General features: G+C 35.7%; 1 protein-coding gene across 1 annotated transcript; it reads right to left on the reverse strand.

Moving 5' to 3' along the window:
- Positions 1-105: 105 nt before the first annotated feature.
- Positions 106-754, reverse strand: LOC112090766 (peptidyl-prolyl cis-trans isomerase FKBP19, chloroplastic-like; the record flags this gene model as incomplete). The annotated part of the gene is made up of 3 exons (XM_024162820.1): positions 106-250; positions 536-580; positions 674-754. Coding segments are annotated over 3 exons (271 nt in total), but the record flags the coding sequence as incomplete, so codon positions are not given.
- Between the last annotated feature and the right edge of the window lie 165 nt (positions 755-919).

Here is a 919-nt window from a genome sequence, read left to right on the forward strand (position 1 = left end):
AGATTGTGAAATTTGCCCATACATGCACTCAGGCCTAATGTTTAAAATCCATGACTCAAGTAAACCTCCTTATGTTTCAACTTTTCATCCCATTAATAAAATTACACGAATGTCTTTGTCTAGTAGTTGTTTTACTAACTTTTTGAAACAATTCCTTAATAACACAAGGCTGATATATGGGAGATGCCACGCACCTTCTAATGCCACCAAGAGCCATGCTTGAAACAGCCTCTTCAAATGCTGGTATTACCTGATAATTTAAAAACTAAAATTGAGCAACCAAACACAGATAGGCAATGCAAGTCACATACAAGAGATGAGGGTTTGATTTATATGCCATTATGTTTTCAAAGTCTTAATTGAATTCCTAAATTCATTGTTGTCCTTGTCCATCACAATGTAAGATCAAAGAGTACATTCTGATATTACCATGTTCAACAATTGTACCGAACATTGGAATCTAGCAGGTTCTCATTTCCATGCTCCAAATTACCACATACCACCTGGCTATAAACATAGAGTATTAGCCTCTCACCTCTTGAGATCCTACTCTAAATTTGAAAAAGTCCTTGTCATCACCCTGCAATTAGAGAAAATGCAAAAGATGAATAGTCCATAAATCAAGCTTATCAGAAGACTCATCATTTTAAGGGGTGAGAGGAGTATTCAATACCTCAAATGAACCGCCCTTGGTCTTATTCCGAGCTTCAAATATACGGCCATAGTATCCTATAGTATAACCATCCCAATCAACCTGAAATTGCATTGAAAAGTCAAAAACCAACTTAAGCCACCTAACTCAAACATGAAAGAGTAACATCTATTTCCATTTGTATTGGGTTGTTTTAGGTCAAACTTTGTAGCATCTCTACTCAAAAGTATGTTTAGAACACTACTCTTTCAACATATTAGACGCAAA

This window comes from Morus notabilis, unplaced genomic scaffold (genome assembly GCF_000414095.1).
Source record: "Morus notabilis unplaced genomic scaffold, ASM41409v2 Scaffold10714, whole genome shotgun sequence".
NCBI lineage: Eukaryota > Viridiplantae > Streptophyta > Magnoliopsida > Rosales > Moraceae > Morus > Morus notabilis.